At 23.4% G+C, this 18,413-nt stretch overlaps 8 protein-coding genes and 1 pseudogene across 8 annotated transcripts; 5 read left to right on the top strand and 4 right to left on the bottom strand.

Annotated features, from left to right (window-relative positions):
• Window positions 1–60: 60 nt before the first annotated feature.
• Window positions 61–400, top strand: DDB_G0271714 (hssA/2C/7E family protein; the record flags this gene model as incomplete). The annotated part of the gene is made up of 2 exons (XM_640409.1): window positions 61–73; window positions 147–400. The coding sequence occupies 2 exons, from the start codon at window positions 61–63 to the stop codon at window positions 398–400; spliced, it is 267 nt and encodes an 88-aa protein (XP_645501.1).
• A 609-nt stretch (window positions 401–1,009) lies between these two features.
• On the bottom strand, window positions 1,010–1,359 carry DDB_G0271712 (coiled-coil family protein; the record flags this gene model as incomplete). Its single annotated transcript, XM_640408.1, has 2 exons — window positions 1,010–1,266; window positions 1,347–1,359. 2 exons carry the CDS (start codon window positions 1,357–1,359, stop codon window positions 1,010–1,012), a joined length of 270 nt encoding a protein of 89 aa, XP_645500.1.
• A 704-nt stretch (window positions 1,360–2,063) lies between these two features.
• Window positions 2,064–2,393, top strand: DDB_G0271710 (annotated as a pseudogene; the record flags this gene model as incomplete).
• A 788-nt stretch (window positions 2,394–3,181) lies between these two features.
• DDB_G0295685 (hssA/2C/7E family protein) lies at window positions 3,182–3,536 on the top strand (the record flags this gene model as incomplete). Its single annotated transcript, XM_640407.1, has 2 exons — window positions 3,182–3,194; window positions 3,280–3,536. The coding sequence occupies 2 exons, from the start codon at window positions 3,182–3,184 to the stop codon at window positions 3,534–3,536; spliced, it is 270 nt and encodes an 89-aa protein (XP_645499.1).
• A 119-nt stretch (window positions 3,537–3,655) lies between these two features.
• ddx31 (DEAD/DEAH box helicase) lies at window positions 3,656–6,382 on the bottom strand (the record flags this gene model as incomplete). Its single annotated transcript, XM_640406.1, has 1 exon — window positions 3,656–6,382. One exon carries the CDS (start codon window positions 6,380–6,382, stop codon window positions 3,656–3,658), a length of 2,727 nt encoding a protein of 908 aa, XP_645498.1.
• Window positions 6,383–6,683: 301 nt separating this feature from the next.
• On the top strand, window positions 6,684–7,212 carry tbcA (tubulin folding cofactor A; the record flags this gene model as incomplete). Its single annotated transcript, XM_640405.2, has 2 exons — window positions 6,684–6,736; window positions 6,924–7,212. The coding sequence occupies 2 exons, from the start codon at window positions 6,684–6,686 to the stop codon at window positions 7,210–7,212; spliced, it is 342 nt and encodes a 113-aa protein (XP_645497.2).
• Window positions 7,213–7,669: 457 nt separating this feature from the next.
• Window positions 7,670–11,395, bottom strand: DDB_G0271816 (hypothetical protein; the record flags this gene model as incomplete). Its single annotated transcript, XM_640404.1, has 1 exon — window positions 7,670–11,395. One exon carries the CDS (start codon window positions 11,393–11,395, stop codon window positions 7,670–7,672), a length of 3,726 nt encoding a protein of 1,241 aa, XP_645496.1.
• A 3,868-nt stretch (window positions 11,396–15,263) lies between these two features.
• DDB_G0271670 (hypothetical protein) lies at window positions 15,264–16,495 on the top strand (the record flags this gene model as incomplete). The annotated part of the gene is made up of 2 exons (XM_640403.1): window positions 15,264–15,394; window positions 15,502–16,495. The coding sequence occupies 2 exons, from the start codon at window positions 15,264–15,266 to the stop codon at window positions 16,493–16,495; spliced, it is 1,125 nt and encodes a 374-aa protein (XP_645495.1).
• A 560-nt stretch (window positions 16,496–17,055) lies between these two features.
• Window positions 17,056–18,317, bottom strand: DDB_G0271672 (ZIP zinc transporter protein; the record flags this gene model as incomplete). Its single annotated transcript, XM_640402.1, has 2 exons — window positions 17,056–17,447; window positions 17,540–18,317. 2 exons carry the CDS (start codon window positions 18,315–18,317, stop codon window positions 17,056–17,058), a joined length of 1,170 nt encoding a protein of 389 aa, XP_645494.1.
• Window positions 18,318–18,413: the final 96 nt, after the last annotated feature.

Genomic DNA, 18,413 nt, shown 5'->3' with positions numbered 1-18,413 from the left:
ATTTTAAAAAAAAATCATTAAATCAAACTATTAAAATTTACAATTAGCAATATTAAAAAAATGACAATCTTAGGTATGTCTTTAAAATCTAAAAATATATACACAAAATAATTAAAAATTAATTATTTTATATTATTTTTAAATAGCTTCAATCTCATCAATTGGTAATGTTAAATCAATTTCAAAATCAAATAATTTTTCATCATTATCAAACTCGTCATTACAATCATCAAATTCAATTCAATGTGGCTGCGGTGGGGGTAGTCCATTAATTGGTACTGTTGGTAATCTCGTAGGTGGTGTACTTGTCGGAACTGGTATTATTCTTGGTACTGTCGTTGGAACTGTCAATGGTGTTGTTGGTGGTTTATTAAGTGGTCCAAACTGTGGTTGCCATTAAAACTGTAAAATTATTTAAATTAATAGATATAAAACAAAAACTAAAAATAATTCAATAAACTGTAAAAATTAAATTCATTATTTAAAAATAAAAAAATTATTTTTGAATTCATTTGTTTATATTTTATTTTATACAATATTAAGTTTTTTAAATTATAAAAAAAGAAAACAAATTTTCCGACACCAAAAGCAATAGTTATCACAGGTGCGTCATCCTGGAAGAGGTTTGGTTTGACTGGAAGGAAATTGAAATATTAGAAGAAGTAAAAAAGAATGTTTGGATATTGGTGTTCAAGTAGAATCGATTGATATTACTGACAAAGTAAATTAAAAGATTGGTTAATTAAATTTTATAAGTAATATCAAATTGATATTTTAATTCTAAATGCTAGAACTGTTGAAAGTCAGTGTAATTAATTTAAAAAAGTATAAATAATCAATCTCTTTTTGTAATTTACAATATTGTAAAAATAAAATAAAAAAATTATAAAAAAATAAAAAATGAAACATTAAGTCTTTTTTGGATTTAATTTTTTATTAATACAAAGTTATTTATTATAAAAAAACTTTTTTGATTACAAAATATTATAATTTAAATAATTTTACAGTTCTAATGACATCCACAGTTTGGTCCATTTAATAAACCACCAACAACACCATTGACAGTTCCAATGACAGTACCAACAATAATACCAGTTCCGACAAGTACACCACCGACGAGATTACCAACAGTACCAATTAATGGACTACCACCACCGCAGCCACCACATTGTATTGAGTTTGATGATTGTAATGACGAGTTTGATAATGATGAAAAATTATTTGATTTTGAAATTGATTTAACATTACCAATTGATGAGATTGAAGCTAAGTTTTTTAATATTAAAAAATAAGTAATTAATAAAATTATTTTTTAATAAACTATAATTAATTATTTAATTACTTACCTAAGAGTGTCATTTTATTAATTTATTTAAAATTTTTTTGATTGTTTAATTTAATGAAATAATGATTGAAATAAAATTAGAATTTATACTTTTATTTTGAACTTTTGAAAAAAAAAAAATTTAAAAAAAAAAAAAATCAATTTAAAAAAAACAAATAATTTATTATTATAATTAAATTCTTTTTTTTCAGAAATTTAACTGTTTAGATCACAAAAGATCTCATTTTCAAAAAACTATTTTCTTGTATAATAGATATATTAAATTATACCACACAATAAAAAAAAAAAAAAAAAAAAATTTTAATATGATGTGTGAGTAGAATAAATAAAAATTCTTTAAAAATAAATAAAAATACTTTAAATTTACTATCAATTAGGAAATAATGTGTTAATGAGGGGTTAATTGTGTGTTTGAACAATTAAACTGAAACAATATAAATTTTAAAAAAAAAAATTTATATGAAGTATTAACTTAATAGTTTATACATATCAAAACCTTGGTGGATTCGGTTGATTAATTAACACACAATAATTACCCCCATTAACACATTATTTCTTAATTGATAGTTAATTATTATTTTTATTTTTTGTAAGATAAATTAAAAACAAATAAAAATAAATAATTTTTGTTTAAAAAAATTTGATATAAAAGGTTTTTTTTTTTTTTATTTTATAATCATTAAATCAAAAAATTAATTTCCAATTAACAAAATTAAAAATGACAATCTTAGGTATGTTTTATATATATATATATATACATTAAATAATATTAAAATTAATTATTTTATATTATTTTTAAATAGCCTCAATCTCATGAATTGGTAATGTTAAATCAATTTCAAAATCAAATAATTTTTCATCATTATCAAACTCATCATTACAATCATCAAATTCAATACAATGTGGTGGCTGCGGTGGTGGTAGTCCATTAATTGGTACTGTTGGTAATCTCGTAGGTGGTGTACTTGTCGGAACTGGTATTATTGTTGGTACTGTCAATGGTGTTGTTGGTGGTTTATTAAGTGGTCCAAACTGTGGTTGCCATTAAAACTGTAAAATTATTTAAATTAAAAGATTAAAACAAATACTAAAAATAATTCAATAAACTGTAAAAATTAAATTAATTATTTAAAAAAAAAAAAAAAAAAAAAAAAAAAAAATTAATTTTAAAATAATTTGTTTATCTTTACATGTTACTTGACTTTTAAAAAAATTAATATATTTAAATATATTGATTTTTATCAAAACAAATTCAAAATATTAGAGTAATATTAAAATTTAATATTTTTAAAGAAAAAAAGGATATGAAAATGAATAAGAAAATCTTAAGTTTTAATATAAACTTTTGTAATCATTCAATTATCATTATAACAATCAACAGAAAAAGTCAATAATTTTAAAAAAGGGTTTAACAAATTAAAATCAGATTTAAATATTTAATTTTTAATCTGTGTTATTTTTTTTTTTTTTATTTAAAATTTTTTCATTTGCAAAAAGGCAATTAATTTTTTATAGATTTAAACACACCAAATCATTTTCATTTTTCCAAAAAATATTTTTATCCTTTTTAATAAAAAAAAAATAGATTATTTTATTATAATCCTTTTGTTTTTTTTTGAAAATCTCATTTTCAAAGATTAACTTTTACTTTTTTTGGTATTTCATACAATTAAAACTCAAACAATAAATCTGTATTGATTAATATTAATCAAAAAAATGAAATCATTTATTATCCAAACAAGTTAAAAAAAAAAAAAAAAACATATGATTTTATTTTACTATAAATAAATAATTTTTTTTTTAAAAATAATAAAAAAAAAAAACTAAAAACTAAAAATGACAATCTTAGGTAATTTATAATAAAATTTAAAAAAATATAGTTTTTAAATTGTTTATTTTTTAAAATTATAAATATTAATATTAATTTATTATAGCTTCAATCTCATCAATTGGTAATGTTAAATCAATTACAAAATCAAAAAATGTTTCATTCTCATCATCATCACCATCATCTAGTCAATCATTAAACTCAATTCAATATAGCCCATGTGGTGGACCAACTTTGGGAAATGTAGTAGGAAATCTTGTTGGTGGAGTTTTAATTGGTACTGGTGTAATTGTGGGATCAGTTTTAAACACAGTTGGTACCATTACAAATCCAATTTTACATCCAAGTTGTGGTTGTAATTAAATTAATTAAATGTATAATAGTATTTAGAAAAAAATAATAAACAATTTACAAAATTATTACTTTTTAAAAAAAAAAAAAAAAAAATGGATAATATATATTTATTTTTTTAAAAAGATTATTTATTTTGATTTAAATTTTTTATTTGATTCAATTTTTTTATCATATAATCTTCTTTTCTTTTCTTTGATTTCTTTTGGATTTGAGTTTTTATCAGCTTCATCTCTTTCGTTTCTATTGAAATGACGTTGATAGATATTGTGAATGACACCACTAGCAGATTCATAATGGAAATTTGCTCTTTGTAAAGGTTGATCATTTAAACCATCAGAGAATTCATTTACAGATTTATAATTTTTCATTTTAAAATCAGCAGTTTGTTTTTGGAGTGTATCTTCATCACCTTTTTTAGCCGCTTTAGCACCTTTAATACCAGCAGACATTTTATTTAATTCTGTTGGAGTTTCTCTTAGTGCAAAACTCTTTGAAACATGACCTAAATGTAAATAAGATATATGAAATATTGATTTAACATCAGCTTTATGAGTTGCATAAGATCTAAGGAAAGATTGATAAGCACATCTTGCCATTTCCTTTGCTTTTGAATCATAAATTAAAAATCTTTCAAATAGTAATTGTAAATCGTGTACTTGTGATTCCAATTGTGAAGATTTTGAAGTTTTTTTCAATTGACCATCACTTGTGTAGAATAAACTTTGAAGAATAGTTGTAACTTTCATTTCTTTAACAGAGACATTAAATTTAGCCAAATGATCAATATACTTCTTTTCACTTGGTAAAAGGAATAATAATGAACAACCTTGATTACCTAAACGAGCAGTTCTACCAATTCTATGAATATAATCTTTTGTATCGGAACATGGATCATATTGAACGATCCAATTTACCGATGGTAAATCTAAACCTCTTGCTGAAACATCGGTAGTTAATAAAATACCATTTGGTGAATTTTTAAAATCAAAAAATGTTTTAGTTCTAGTTTGTTGATCTAATTCACCATGAAGTTTAAAAATTGGTACTGAAAAAACTGATGTTTTTACCCTATAATTTGGATTTGATGTTGCCTCTTTAATTTGTTTTTCAATTTCTTTTTCTTCATCAGTTTCTGAATCTGAATTATTTGAATCACTATCGTCACTATCATCATTATCACTTTCTTCATCATCACTTTCATTACCAGTTTGGAAAATTTTTGAATTCTTTTGTTTATGTTGTTGAATTAATTTATCTTGTTTAATTTGTTCTTTCTTTGTTCTTTTTACACCTCTCTCTTTATCCATTTTCATATTACTAAACATATAATGATGAAAATCGACTGAATCACATGATGAAAAGAAAACAATCATTTTTGAATTTGCTGAACTATTACCAGAGGCAACATCGCCTTTATCAATTGTAATATTTGAAGTTTTCCATCTAATAAAGGCTATTAAAGAAGTTAGACGTTCTTTTGATTCAACTTCAACATAAAATTGATCCAATTGTTTTGGAGCTTGAAGCATTTCTTTTTCAGCAGCTTGGAATGGATTTTCACCTTTTTCTAATACTTTTGAATCCAAACCAATGTAAACTGGACTTGTTAATGATAATGAAGCCAATCTTGAAATACCTTCACTAAGAGTAGCAGAAACTAAAATATTTTGTCTTTTGAATTTCATTGTTCTCTTTTTTGAATCTAATAAATTAATGATAGTGGTAACATCCTTTTCAAAACCTAAATCCAATAATTTATCAGCTTCATCCAAAATACACCATTTAATATTATCAGTTGGAAATGATTGAGTATTTTGTAAATGATCTAATAATCTACCAGGTGTTGCAACTAAAATATTTATACCTTTACGTATACGTGCTTTTTCAGCACTTCTATTCTCACCACCCATAATTATACCCGGAACGATCCAATAGAATGGTTTTAAAAGTTTTTGAAGTTCTTCATAAATCTGTGATGATAATTCTCTTGTTGGTGTAATGATTACACAATAGCAACCATCTGATCTTGTAACACGTTGTTCGGTTAATTTTTGCACCACTGGTATTAAATAGGATAAAGTTTTACCACTACCAGTTTGTGCCTTAACCAATGCATCATTACCTTTTAAAATTGGTGTTATCGATGCCTCTTGAATATGTGTTGGTTTTTCATGTTTCATATGTCCAACTAAATTCCTTACCAATGTTTCAGATAATTGTAATGAACCCCAATTCATTGAACTGAATGTTTCAGATTTTTCAACTTTAATATTACTTTCAATTGTTTCTAAAATTGGTCTATTAAATTCATCTTTTTTAGTTTTATTTTCTGCAAACTTATATTTATCTTTAAAATTATTTGAATTTGATTCAATTGCATTTGACTCTTCATTCTCTTGATTCCTATATCTATGATGTTGTGGTCCTTTTAATTCTTTTAATTCTTTTTGTTTTTGTTCTTGTTGAATTTTCTTTTCTAAAAATGTTGGTTTTTTATTTAAATTATTATTATTTGAATTATTATTATTATTGCTATTATTATTATTATAGTTATTATTATTATTATTATTAAATGAGTTATTATTGTAATTATTATTATTGTAACTATTATTACTATTGTTGTTATTGTAAGTTTTATTATTATTGTTGTTATTGTTGTTGTTCTTATTATTATTTAAATTATTTTCATTTTTGTTTGTTTTCTCTCTATATGCTCTATTATTTGTAAAGTTATTATTATTACTGATATTTTCTTTAAAGTAGGCTTCCTCTTCTGCTTTTGAATTTATTTCTTTTTTAGGTACACGTTGTAAATAACAAATATTTAATTGTAATCCATCATCTTCATCTGCCATTCTTTTTCTTATTATTTTATTTTTATATTTGTATTTTATTAAAAAAAAAAGAAAATGTTTTGGAAATAAAAAAAAAAAATAAAAAAAATAAAAAGACGACAAACAATCGTTTTTTTAATTTTATTTTTTTTTAATTTTTATTTTTTATTTTTTTTTTGTGGAAATGTAAAAAAAAAATAAATAATAAAAAAAAAAAAAAATTAAATTGTCATTTTCAAAATCTATTTTTGTGGGTGAAAAAAAAAAAAAAAAAAAATAAAATAAAATAAAAAACAAAAATAAAAACAAAGAATAAAACACAATGGTTTTGGACACAAAAAGAAGTTTAAAAATTAAAATTGATGCACTAAAAAGGTATTATTTGAAAAAAAAAAAAAAAAAAAAAAAAAAAAAAAAAGAAATAATTATTTCTTACACATAAGTAATTTATTAACTTTTGGTTTTATTTTCAAAATAATAATAATTAAAAATTAACAATAATAAATAAAATTATAAATAAAATTATAAATAAAATTATAAATAAACCCCCTTTCATTAATAGATTAGAAAAAGATTATATGCTTTATAAAAAAGAAGAACAATTACAAATTGAAAATGTTGAAAGATTTAAAGCAGATGAAACTAAAGATATATATGATGTAAAGAAACAAATTGAAATTTTAGATGAAAATAAAACAATGATAATAGATTCAGTTTCCAGAGTAACTGCTTTTTTAGTTCAATTTAGTGAATTTTTAGAGGAACATAAAAATGAAGATGATGGATCTGAAATTTGGAAAGATTCTTATGATATTATAGATCAAATATCAACTAAATTTTTGGGTGAATAATCTTGCATTCTTGCTATCTTTTTTTTATACATGTAAATTAATAAACAAAAAAAAAAAAAAAAAATAATAAAAATAAAAAAATAAAAAAAAAAATAATAAAATCAAGATCTATATGGTAAAGAAATAAAAAAAAAAAAGAAAAAAAGAAAAAAAAAAAAAAGAAAACAAAAACTAACAAAAAAAAAATAATAAAATCAAGAAAGAAAAGAAAGAAATAAGTTTTTTTAATTTTCAAATATGTTTATTTAGTTTATTTTTCTATTTTTTTTTTGTTAGTTTTTGTTTTTCTTTTTTTTTTTTTTTTTTTTTTTTATTTCTTTGCCATATAGATCTTTTTTTTTAATATTTTTTTTTCTTTTTTTTTTTCTTTTTTTTTTTTTTTTCTTTTTTGTTTATTATATTTTTGTTTTTGTTTTTTGTTTTGTTTTTTTATTATATTATTATTATTATTATATTTTTAGAAAAAGAATTTTGAGGAAGGATTTGTTGGAGGAATTGGAACACCATTTGCCATATTTTGGAAAGATTCAACATTTGCAAATGGAGTTGGTGGAGCACCCTTTCTACCTTTACGCATTGAAACGGTACCAATTGGTTTGATATTTCTAAATGATATTTCTTGACGTAATTTTGGTACAACAACTTCATCCCATTGACCTTGGAATAGGCAACATTCATCAACAATATCTCTAAGCAATTGACCTTTACTCTTGTTAACGATATGGGTAATTTCAATACATAGTGATATAATATGTCCAACATTATGATTTACTCCTTTCTTCTTTGTTGCTGTGGTGGTTGAGGTGGTTGGGGTGTTAGTTGATGATTCATCATTTATTTTACTATTATTACATTCGGTATTATTACTGCTACCATTGTTAGACGATTCTTCATTATGATATACTACTACTACACTTTGCTCTTCAATTGATTCAATATTTTCAACTGATGCCTCGATTGGTTGAGAATTGTCATTTAATGATAGTTTTGAGATTTCACTTGAAACATCACTATTTGAACAACTATCACTATTACTACTTGTATCACTTGATTGATCTGATAAAGTTGAAGTAATTGTTGTTGTTGTCATTGTTGTTGTTGTTGTTGTGGTTGTGGTTGGTGCTGTGGTGGATGTTGGTGTTGTTGTTGTTGTTGTTGCTGCTGCTAATGTGGATGTAGTGGTTGATGTTAAAACTGGTGAAGATGATGGTGAGTTTGATGAAGACGATTTTAATTTGTTTGTTGATGTTGGTAAAACTACTGAACCAGAACTATTCTTTAAAGAAGTAGATGATGATGTTGATGTTGATGATTTTGATTTACTTTCTTTTTCTTTTTCTTTTAATCTTTTTGCTAATTTCTTTTCTTCTTTCTTTTGTCTTTTTTCTTTCTTGAGTTGCTTAATTTGTGATTTAATTGCTTTTTCTTGATCTGGTGTTAATTGTTTTGATTTTAAGGTATCCATCAACTCTTTTATTTTTTGTTTCTCTTGTTCCTTTAATTCTTTTTCTGCTTTTTTACTAATACTACTGCTACCACTATTACTACTACTACTAGAGGTGCCATTTATCTTTGTTGTAGTAGTTGATGTAGAAGATGTAGAAGATGTTGAAGAAGAAGAGGATGAAGATATAGAGAAAGTTGAAGTTAAAGTTGCAGAGAATCTCTTTTCTGAGCTAACTACTGTATTTTCTAAAGAATTTTTATCGGAAGATTGTTCAGTAGTTGAGGTGGCTGGAGCTGGAGTTGAAGTTGGTGGTTGAAACATTGATAAATCACCAATTGCTAATTTAACATCGCCATTTGTATTACTGCTAGTATTATTTTCATCTTGTGCATTTGAAGTTGAATCTTCATCAGTACTAAAGAAAGATACCTTTCTTCTTATCTTTTTACCACCACCTCTTGATAATGAACCCATTGCAGGAGCTGGTGCACCAATTACTGGTTCAGATTTTTGTTGTTCAACTATAACTACATCATTATCTTTACTATTTACAAATAATGCACTTAATTTACTAGCTCCACTTAAACTACCATTTATATTATTATTATTATTATTATTATTATTATTATTATTATTACTACTATTATCATTATTATTATTATTACTATTATTAATTTGATTTAATTCACTATTATTACCACCACTTAAAATATTTACAACTCTTGAAACAAAGGAACAATCTTTTAATAAATGACACATAAATTCTTCATCATCACTACCAAGACAACGTTGAATTAATGGTGTTAAGATACCTTCTATCATACAATGGATGACATTATTGGTTTCATATTCGAAAAAGATATCAATACATTTCTTTAAGATACCACTCTCCCAAATTTCACGATCTAATTTTGAAATATTTGCTTTTACCAATGAATTAATTAAATGTAAACATTTCAAACGTACAATACTAAATATCTCTTGTGAATCTTTTTTAATGGTTAAAATTTCAGAGATTGCTTTTATTGGTGATAACTCTCTTGAATTATCTTCACCATTACTAATATCATCAATGATAACGATTTGTTTAAATAATAAATTTATAACTGATGGTAAATCTTGATTTGATGATGATGATGATGATAATAATGATGATGAGGACGATGATGACGATAATAATGATGATGAAGAAGATGATGAAGAATTTGTAATTAAAGACTGAGTCATTGTAACTGACGAATCTACTAATGTGCAAATTAATGATAACATTGATGATGAGAATGGTGAAGTGTAAGGATGAACCAATGCTAATTTAAAACCATTTCTTAAAACTGCATTAGAGAATGATTGACCACATAAATGATGAGCAACTTTTGATTTTGGATATTTCTTTACTAATTCAAACATTAATCTTTGAATATTATCAATCTCTAAATCTAATTGATCAACTATAACATTCTCTAAATTACTAATTTCATTAATTCTTAAAATTAAATATGGTGTTAAATCATTTGTCCAATTTGGTTTCTCTTTATTATTACTATTGTTGTTATTGTTGTTACTACTGCTACTACTACTTGATGAACCTGTAAATAAACTAAAAAATGATGATGCTGCGCTACCACCACTGCTGCTATTAGATGTGGTTTCATTACTTTGTGTCATTTCGATTTCAGCCATTTTCAATAATAAATCAACAGTTTCACTATTTGAAAGATGTTGCATCAATGAAGGTAAGATTGTATCCTTGTTATTGCAAATGTAAATGAGTAATTCTGGTTTACGACTCATATAACTACATACTAGGTCTGTGAAAATGTGCATATTTGTAAGTGGAATAGGAGGTGGATTTGAAATCATAGAGAAGAGTATATCCAATATGAACGAGTTTGAAGGATCAGTGATAATCTTTGCCATGGTTTGAATTCCACCCTTTAAGATTTCGTAGGAAGCTTGCATTCTCGCTAAGGAATTCTTTAACTCTAACGAGGCTGTACCATTTAAGAACTCTGGTTTTGAAGCGAAAATGGTGGCACCCACATTGATATCAACCAAATACTCTGCCATGGTTGAGATGGATGCTGGTTGCGACATATAATCCACCAATGATCTAAATCCACCACTTGCCACCAAATCAATGACCTCCTCCTTCAATTCATCCGTTAATAATAATGATACTATTTTAATTGGGGTTGGTTGGGTTTGATCGTATTGTGAGTTGCTTGGGTCGACAGATGCTAGAATTGATTCAATCTTTTGACGTGCAATTAAACGTCTCTTCTTTTGTGATAGAATCGAATCGACTTGTGAACTATTCTCATCCTCTTCCAACTCTTTTAACACCTTCCTACGTGATTCCTCCAACTCTTTGATTTTCTTTCTCTTTTCTTCATCTTCTTCACGACGTTTTCTTTCACGTTCTTCTTGTTGTCTCTTTCTCTTTTCCTCATCCTCTTTTTGTTGTTTCTCTTCTTCTATCCTACGTTTCTCACGTTCTTCCCTACGTTGTCTACGTTCTTCTTCAGTTCTCTTTATATATTCTTCCAATTCTTTCTTTTGTTGTGCTTCACGCTCACCTCTTTCTTTGGTTCTTGCTTCTTTACGAACTTTACGTTCTTCCTCTCTTGCTTTTCTCTCTTGGTCCTCTTTTGCGTCATCCTCTTCTTGTTTCTTTCTTCTCTCTTCTCTAATACGACGACGTTCATTTAATCTTTTTGTTTCTTCATCTTCCTCCATTATTTAAAAAATATATTTATATTTTATATACAATATATATATATTTTTTTTTAAAATAAAAAAAAAAAAAGAATAAAAAAATAAATTGAAAAAAAAAAAAAAAAAAAACAATAGGTTGGATTTTTATATATTTATTAAATATAACTTTTTTTTTTTTTTTTTTTTTTTTTTTTTAATGAATAAAATTTATTATTATTATATTATTATTTTTATTTTTTATTTTTTATTTTTTTTTTTCCTTATTTATATAAAATATTTTTATATAAATAAATAATAAAAAAAAAAGATTAAATGAAGAAAAAATTTTGTTTTTTAAAAAAAAAAAATTAAATAGAATAAAAATTAAAATAATATAAAACAAAAAAAGAATTATAAATTTTTGATGGTACCAACCTTTTTTTTTTTTTTTTTTTTTTTTTTTTTTTTTTTTTTTTTTTTTTTTTTGTAAAAAAATAAAAATAAAAAAAAAAATAAAAAAAAAAAATTTTATTTTTTTCTTTTTTTTTTTTATTTTTTTTTATTTTTATTTTTATTTTTTTTTTTGTTTTTTAAATTAAATGAAAAATAGTTTGTGTAATTTGACATTGATAAAATATATTTTAAACTTTATTACCAAATTGAGTTCAACCAAATAAAAAAAAAAAAAACAAAAATTATATAACAAAATAAAACAAAATAAAACAAAAAAAAAAAAATAATAAAAAAAATAATGGAAAAAAAAAAAATAAAAAAATAATTAAAAAAACTATTTTAATAAACGCATTTGCGAGTGGGGGTAATTTTTATTAGTTTCACAAAATATCTTTTTTGATTTATTCCATTGAACAATTTATTTATTTATTTTTATTCTTTTTTTTTTTTTTCTTTTTAAAATATGAAATATTTAATGTTTTAAAATTGTCATTTTTCCATCACGATTTTATAAATTATGGTCCAAACTATTAATAACCAAATATAACTTGGAATGTTCACACATTCTTAATTTTAAATTCAAATATTTCCAAAATTACTTATATTTTTGTATAAATAAAAATATTTTAATAATTAATAAAAAGAGAAAAAAAAAATTTGGAGGATTGAATTTTCCACTTTTGGGTTCTTTTATTTTTTTTTTTTTTTTTATTATAAAATTATTTTGTTTAAAAGGTTTCCTGTTGTCGTTAAAAAACCACGTACATAAAAAAAAAAAAAAAAAAAAATAATATTTTTAACGATTGCCGCCAGAATGTTTCTTTCTATTTTAAGTTTGTGAGCGCTGACTTTCTGACAATTATAAAAAAAAAAAAAAATTAAAAATAAAAAAAAAACAAAAAATAGTTGTCCTGATTTTTTAGTAAAAACATTTTTTATTTTTATTTTTATTTTTATTTTTATTTTTATTTTTATTTTTATTTTTATTTTTATTTTAAAATAGTGAGAAGGTAAAGAAAAAAGAAAGAAAAGTTTATATATATAAGACAAAAAAAAATTAAAAAAAAAATTTAAAAAAAAATAAAAAATAAAAATAAATTTTTTTAAAAAAAGGTAAATGCAATTTGGTTTATTATTTTATTTTATTTACAAATTGAAGAATATTTTATTGATTGAATAAAAAATAAATAAATAATTTTTACAAATCATTATCATCAGACAAGAATAGATATCCATATACCTCACACATACACAATAAAATATTTCCTTTATAAACTCTTTAGATTTAATTTATTTTATTTTTATTTTTTTATTTTATTTTTATTATTTTATTTTTATTATTTTATTTTATTTTATTTTATTTATTTTTTTTTTTTTTCTGCACATATTTTTATTTTTGTATTGAGCAAAATATTGCTTTTTGTGATTTTATTTGATTTTTATGATATTTACACTAAAACCACATTTATTTATTTATTTATTTTTTTTTTTTTTCTTTTTTATTATTATTATTATTATTATTATTATACTAACCCTAAATAAATAACCAATCATATGGAAAAAAATTAAAAAAAAAAAAAAATTAAATAAAATAAAAATAAATACAAAAAAAAAAAAAAATAGAAAAAAAAAAAAAAAAAAAAAATTATAATTAAAAAAAATTAAAAAAGGTTAATAAAAATAATAATAATTATAATAATAATAAAATAATAAAATAATATTTATGTTTAGAATATATATATTTTGATTTCTTTTTTTAATAAATTTTTTTTTTTTTTTTTTTTTGGTTTTTTTTTTTTTTTTTTTCCGAATCAAATCCCTCATCTTCTTTTATTATTTTTTAGGAGAAAAGAAAAAAAAAAACAATAAAATAAAATAAGAAAAAATAATAATCAAAAAAAAAATAAAAAAAAATAAAAAAATTGGAACGATCCGTTAGACCAAAACTGATTATTTTTTTTTTAAAAAAATTAAAATAATTTTTTTTTTTTTTTTTTATTTTTTTAGATTTTTTTTTTTTTTTTTTTTGCTTTTTTTTTTTTTTTTTGCTTTTCAGTCATCGATATATATTTATCCCTCAAAGTTTATTATATTTATTTGTATTTTTAGTTGTCTTGAACATTAACTAAAATAAAAAAATAAAGATAAAAGGTATTGTAATTAAAAAAATTCATTCATTCAAAAAAAAAAACCTATATGATTAAATCATACTGGAGGATATAATAATAAAATTAATGAATATAAATTTTTTAAAGTTTTTTTAAAAATATATTATAAAAAAAAAAAAAAAAAAAAAAGTGATCAAAATTTAAATAAATAATACTTCAAAAATTCGTTCTCACCTTTATTCTCAAATGAGAAATAAAGAGATGCAAACACATACATTCACTCACCCACACAAATATATAGCGCACTTAAAAAAAAAAAAAAAAAAAAAAAAAAATAATAATAATAAAAATAAATTAAAATAAAAAAAAATAAAAAATTAAATTTGTTCTTTCAATCTTTGTACAATAATGTGTGGTTATCAATTAATAATAAAAAAAAAACACAAACACAAACAACCCTCCATACTATTTAATTTAATAAAAAAAAAACATTCTTTTTTTTTTTTTATTATTTTTTTTTTTGTTTTTTTTTTTTCTTTTGTTTTTTTTTTTTTATATTTTATTTTACAACTATGCAAATAGAAAGGCTAGTATATGTATATTAAATTTATATTTATATAAATCCTAAATTAATAATAATAATAAAAAAAATAAAAAAAACTCGATCAGTTGGTTTGTTCGCATCATTATTTTATTTTTTTTCCAAAAAAAAATATAAAAAAAAAAAAAAAAAACCTATAAAGTATGAAAATTAATATTCGAAAATAGAAAAATATCTTGTACAAAAAAAAAAAAATTAAAAAAATTAAAAAAAGATATCAACATTAGTTTTTATTTTTTATTATCTTATTTTATTTTATTTTTTTTGTTTTATACATATATAATTATTATTATTATTATTTTTTTTTTTTTTTTTTTTTTTTTTTTTCTAAGAAAAAAAGTTAAAAATAAAATATTATTATTTTTATTTTGTATTCCATTTTCTTTAACGACCACGTTTACAACGCAAAAAAAAAAAAAAAAAAAATCAAAAAAAATTAAAATTCCAACGCCGCCCTTTTTTTCAAGTTGGAAAAAAAAAAAAAAAAACCATAAAAATACATTTTTTTTTTTTTTTTTCTTTTTTTCTTTTTTTTCTTTTCGATAGTTGTCAGAATAGAAATAATTAATATTAATTATATACATTGAAAAGTGCTTTCAACATATTATTAACAAATAACATTAATTTATTCCTTTAGATCATCTCAAAGAAACACAAATACAGAATCTCACAAACACACACAGAATAACGCAACTTTCCAGTGTTTTTAATAAATAAATAAATAATAAATATATATAAGTCAAAGAAAATGGACTCTAAATGGTTTTTTATTGTATTAATAAGTTTTTTATTGGTTCTTCCAAGTATAGTCACACCTTATAGAAAGAGTGTTGAAATAACAAATGAAGAACCACAAAGAGATATATATCAATTAGAAAAGTAAGTGTGTTAATTAATTAATTAATTAAAAATTATTTACTTTATATAATATAATGTATAGATGTATATAGTCTAACAAATTTTTTTTTTTTTTTTGTTATTATTAGAACTAATAAGATGGCAGAAGTAGGAGATTTGGGTGTTGCTTCATTTTTAAATATTTTAGATACCAGCAGTTCTAGTTCAAGCTCAAGCAGTTCTAGTTCAAGCAGTTCTAGTTCCAGCTCAAGCAGTTCTAGTTCAAGCAGCTCTTCATCAAGCAGTTCAAGTTCTTCTTCAAGCAGTTCAAGCTCTTCATCAAGCAGCTCAAGCTCTTCAAGCAGTTCATCATCATCATCATCATCATCATCATCATCATCATCATCAAGCAGCTCAAGCTCATCATCATCAAGCAGCTCAAGCTCATCATCATCAAGCAGCTCAAGCTCAAGCTCATCATCAAGTAGCTCAAGCTCAAGCTCATCATCAAGCAGCTCAAGCTCATCAAGCAGCTCATCATCATCATCATCAAGCAGCTCAAGTTCATCATCTTCAAGCTCTTCATCAAGCTCAAGTAGCTCAAGCTCTTCATCAAGCTCAAGCAGCTCAAGCTCTTCATCAAGTTCAAGTAGCTCATCTAGTTCAAGCTCTTCATCAAGCTCAAGCTCCTCAAGCTCAAGCAGTTCATCAAGCTCCTCAAGCTCAAGCAGTTCATCAAGCAGTTCATCAAGCTCCTCAAGCTCAAGCAGTTCATCAAGCTCCTCAAGCTCAAGCTCTTCATCAAGCTCAAGCTCAAGCTCAAGCTCCTCATCAAGCTCAAGCTCTTCATCAAGCAGCTCATCATCATCATCATCATCATCATCATCATCATCATCATCATCATCATCATCATCATCATCATCATCATCATCATCATCATCATCATCATCATCATCATCATCATCATCATCATCATCATCATCATCATCATCATCATCATCATCATCATCATCATCATCATCATCATCATCATCATCATCATCATCATCATCATCATCATCATCATCAAGCTCAAGCAGCTCATCAAGTTCAAGCTCAAGCAGTTCTAGCTCAAGCAGTTCTAGTTCAAGTGGAGAAAACTGAATTTAAAATGATATAATATAATAATAATAATAATAAAACTCGACCACCAAATTAAAAATATTAATCCAGGTGTGCAAATGCATATATAAATTTTTATTTATTTTTTCTTTTTTATTTTTTTTTTATACTTTATTAAATTGAAATATGGGAGACTTTTTTTTTTTTTTTATGATTAAAAAAAAAGAAAGATGTTTTAATTTTTTTTTTTTTAAAAAAAAATAACATTTCCCCATCCAAAAAAAGTGTTTTCCATTTTTGGAAATAGTTTTAAAAACAAAGTGAAACCTATCATTTCTTTAAGAATAAAATATTTCCTAAATTTCGTTTCACTAAATATATTCAAACGAAACGAAGTTTTTAAGAAAAAAAAAAAAAAAAAAAAAAAAAAAAAAAGGTTTTGATTACGCATAATTGGTTATTTTTATTTTTATATTTTTTTTTTCTATTTTATTTTATTTTTTTTTATTTTTTTTTGTACAAAAATGGAAATCTAGTTATTGTCCACCAATAACCAAATTATTATTTATATATATTATTTTTAACTTTTTTTTTTTTTTTTTTTACAAATATTTTCCAATGAAAGCCATCATTGCAGCACCAACCCAGAGACCTATAAATAAACCAGCACGTAAAAAGTATTCATATTTTTTACCTCTACATAATTCTTCCATATCTTCAGGGAAATCTTTAATCATTAAAGAGAAACCGATGTAAAGTAAAATACCAGCACAAACACTATCAAAAACACCTTGAACAATTAAATAGGTTGGACCATTAACATTTAAAGAAGAGGCAACACCTACACCAATTGCAATACCAATTGGTGCTGAAACTGCAAAAATTGATGTTAATAAAGCTTCATGCCAATGTGATGTTAATTTAGCATCTGAAATTCTAGAACCAAGTGCAACACCTTCAAAAAATTGATGGAATGCTAATGCAACTAATAAAGCTATTTTTTAGGAGAGGAGGAAAAAAAAAAAGATGGAAAATTAATATGTGCATGTATAAATAAAATCTTTTTTTAAAGAATAATTAATTTACCTTTTAAAGTTGAATCATCAACAACACCAACAGCCAAACCAATGAAAACTGAATGAACTGTAATACCAAATTCTAATAAATAAGCTTCAATAGTTTTAAGAGCAGCTGGATCCATTAAAAGTCCACCATGGACATGACTTCCATGAGCACCACTTGGAGCGTGACAATGGGATTTTGAATGTTCGTCACCACCTGGAGTATGGCCATCACCACCACCTGGAGTATGAACATCGTGAAGTGAGATATTGTCATTTGAAGATGATAAATGTTTTTTAGCCTCTTTGTTAGTTAAGTATTGGAGAACTACGAAATCAATGAATTGCATAACGATACCAGCAAGAAGGGCAAAGAGGTATGGATAGGCTTCGTAACCCTCATGCCATGATTCTGGTAAACATTCCGATGTGAGAGAAATGACGGCTGGTAGTAACATGTGAATGAAAGCACATGACAATACAACACCAATACCGATGGATTTACCAACGATGATTGCATATCTTGGAATTCTTAATTGTTTTATATGGGTTGCTAAAATTGGTATCATCGTACCAAGAAAGCTTACACCAAGAATAATGAAAACTGCTGCTATATGAATTGGTTTGGAATATTGTTTATCTGGATCTTCTTCACACGTAACACCAGCATGAATATGTCCTTCATGACCACCCCCCTCCTCTTCACTATGGTCATGATCTGTATAATATAATTTAAATAAATTGTTAAATGCTGTTTGGCATAATTCTACTGTTAAAAATGTTGGTGGTGTCAATGTTGACATTTTTATTTATTTTTTATTTTTTTATTTTTTTTTTATTTGTTTTTATTTGTTTTTATTTTTATTTGTAGATAATAACAATCAATAATTATTAAAAAA

This window comes from Dictyostelium discoideum (genome assembly GCF_000004695.1).
Source record: "Dictyostelium discoideum AX4 chromosome 2 chromosome, whole genome shotgun sequence".
Lineage (NCBI taxonomy): Eukaryota > Evosea > Eumycetozoa > Dictyosteliales > Dictyosteliaceae > Dictyostelium > Dictyostelium discoideum.
This window is presented reverse-complemented; position numbering and strand designations above follow the sequence as displayed.